At 39.6% G+C, this 2489-nt stretch overlaps 1 protein-coding gene across 6 annotated transcripts in view; it reads left to right on the forward strand.

Annotated features, from left to right (window-relative positions):
- USP32 (ubiquitin specific peptidase 32) overlaps window positions 1-2489 on the forward strand; it is a 123226-nt gene that overhangs the window by 89393 nt on the left and 31344 nt on the right. For all 6 annotated transcript variants that reach the window (XM_006756163.2, XM_006756165.2, XM_015559066.1 and 3 more), the window contains 2 exons: window positions 1758-1896; window positions 2160-2265. In XM_006756163.2, coding sequence (XP_006756226.2) covers window positions 1758-1896; window positions 2160-2265 — 245 coding nt within the window. The remainder of the gene's footprint in view (window positions 1-1757; window positions 1897-2159; window positions 2266-2489) is intronic.

Below are 2489 nucleotides of genomic sequence, written 5' to 3' on the forward strand. Positions count from 1 at the left end.
CCCCCAAAGGCTCCCGGGCTGCCAGAGGGATGTCTGACTGCCAGCTTAGGCCCAATCCCCCCAGGGAGCAGGCCTAAGCCAGCAGGTGGTCATCCCCTGTGGGGTCCCAGACTGCAAGAGGGCACAGGCCGGGCTGAGGGATTCCCCACCCCACAAGTGCACAAATTTTTGTGCACCGGGCCTCTAGTGTGTGTGTGTGTGTGTGTGTGTGTTTTAAAGCTGGTGTTTAATTTCACATCAGTAAAGAAATCAAAATCCAAGATGCTATCCAAATACACATCAGTGGTCAAGTCTAGGGCAGTGGTTGACTCTTGGTCTGTATTAATGTCTAGGTCATTGATGTTGTGTGGGAATGATGCAGGGAAAGTCACAGTCAAGATGAACCAGGTAAAGAAGATGAGGGCCTTTTTAATCATGGTGCAGGTAGTCATTAAGAGTTTCCAATTTCTGGAGGGATCATGCAGGGAGAAAAATGTAAATATATTACTACCACTTACAAAGATATAATTTACAAAATTGCAGTAAGATGAACAAGTTTCCTTATATTTAAACTAGTCCCAGTGCACAAATCCAGCCTGGCCTGTGCCCTCACAATCTGGGACCCCTCAGGGGATGTCAGATAGCTGGTTTCAGCCTGATCCAGACAGGAGGGAGCCCGATCCCTGCAGGCCTGATCTAGACAGGAGGAAGCCCAATCCTGTGCATTGAGTGTCTGTCCCCTGGTGGTCAGTGCGCCTCATAGTGACCGATTGTTTGGTCGTTCGGTCGCTTAGGCTTTTATATATATAGATAACTTTTAAAAATTTCCACCGTTGCCGAAACCGGTTTGGCTCAGTGGATAGAGCGTCGGCCTGCGGACTGAAAGGTCCCAGGTTCGATTCCGGTCAAGGGCATGTACCTGGGTTGCGGGCACATCCCCAGTGGGAGATGTGCAGGAGGCAGCTGATCGATGTTTCTAGCTCTCTATCTCTCTCCCTTCCTCTCTGTAAAAAATCAATAAAATATTAAAAAAAAAAATTTCCACCGTTTTTGGAACTCTCTAACTTTTTCTTCTGCCTTCCCATCTTATCAAGGGTGTCTTAAGGGCCAGTATTTTTAATACCAGTATTTTTCCAACCCCAAATTTTTTCAACTCAAGACATGCACTGTTTGGCCAGTAATGATAGGATTTATAGCACCTTGACCAAAAAGCCTTTTATGACCTAGCTAGGGGAGCAAAATGCTTCCATAAAAAATGCAAAGCAAAGGATACAGCCCTCATAGGTCCAACAGTTCATTCTCAAAGATAGCCTAAGAAAAATCTAATGTGTGTGTGTGTGTGTGTGTGTGTAAGTAGATATAAAGAACAATTCTATGTTCTAAACGGCTAATTATATATTTTTAAAAACATAATACTAGGGGGTGGAGGAGGCCAAAGAGGGGGGAACAGGACATCTGTAATATTTTAAACAAAAGGATAAATTTTAAAATATAAAAATAAAGAGAACACTAGTAGAGAATTGTTTGAATTTTAAAAAAACAAAACAAACAGCTATAGCAATTATAGAGAATCATTGCTGCTTCTAGATTACAAATGAGCATGGATTGTCAGGATTGCCAGTGACACTCCTCTACTTCAGCATTGCAAGACTAAATAGAGAAATATTAGCTTCATTTAGCTGATCTAAAAAGTCATAAAAATGTTGCATCGAATATAAGTAACTGGTCTATGACATTTTACTACAGTTGGACTTCGGTTCTCATATTGTTTGTTCCAGTTCCCACAGAAAAGGGAGCCACAGGTCTGAGTAACCTGGGAAACACATGCTTCATGAATTCAAGCATCCAGTGTGTTAGTAACACACAGCCACTGACACAGTATTTTATCTCAGGGAGACATCTTTATGAACTGAACAGGTAATCTTTCTTGAGTTATTGGCCTCTTAACTTTTTATAATTATATGAACTCAGTATTACTTGAATTTCCTCTTTCTTTACCATGGTAAAGAAAAGTCTTACCTTATTTTCTCTATTTAGTATTAAATAAGGGCCAGGGGATAAGTCTCTTATTTTAAAAAGATGTTTTGATGTGAGAAAACAGATAACTAGGCATTTTTATGCCCACATGATTTTTATTGATTAGAATCTTTGGCAACAAATTTTCCTTTCAAAACTTCTAGGACAAATCCCATTGGTATGAAGGGGCATATGGCTAAATGCTATGGGGATTTAGTACAGGAACTTTGGAGTGGAACTCAGAAGAATGTCGCCCCATTAAAGCTTCGGGTAAGCAGTTAAAATAACATAAATGTTTTTAACTCCTAAATTATTGTTTGCGTAATTATTTTTCTCTACATATTTTGTATGTTTAGCTTTTTTTGTTTTAGTTTAATTCATGTTTTTGGATGATTCACATGGCATAAACTGGATATCATATTCTTTACTTGTTTAAATATATGCAAAATACAGCTATAGAAAAAAATAAAAGTACACCTATAGATGTAGTGAGT

This window comes from Myotis davidii, unplaced genomic scaffold, assembly GCF_000327345.1.
Source record: "Myotis davidii unplaced genomic scaffold, ASM32734v1 scaffold993, whole genome shotgun sequence".
Classification (NCBI taxonomy): Eukaryota; Metazoa; Chordata; class Mammalia; order Chiroptera; family Vespertilionidae; genus Myotis; species Myotis davidii.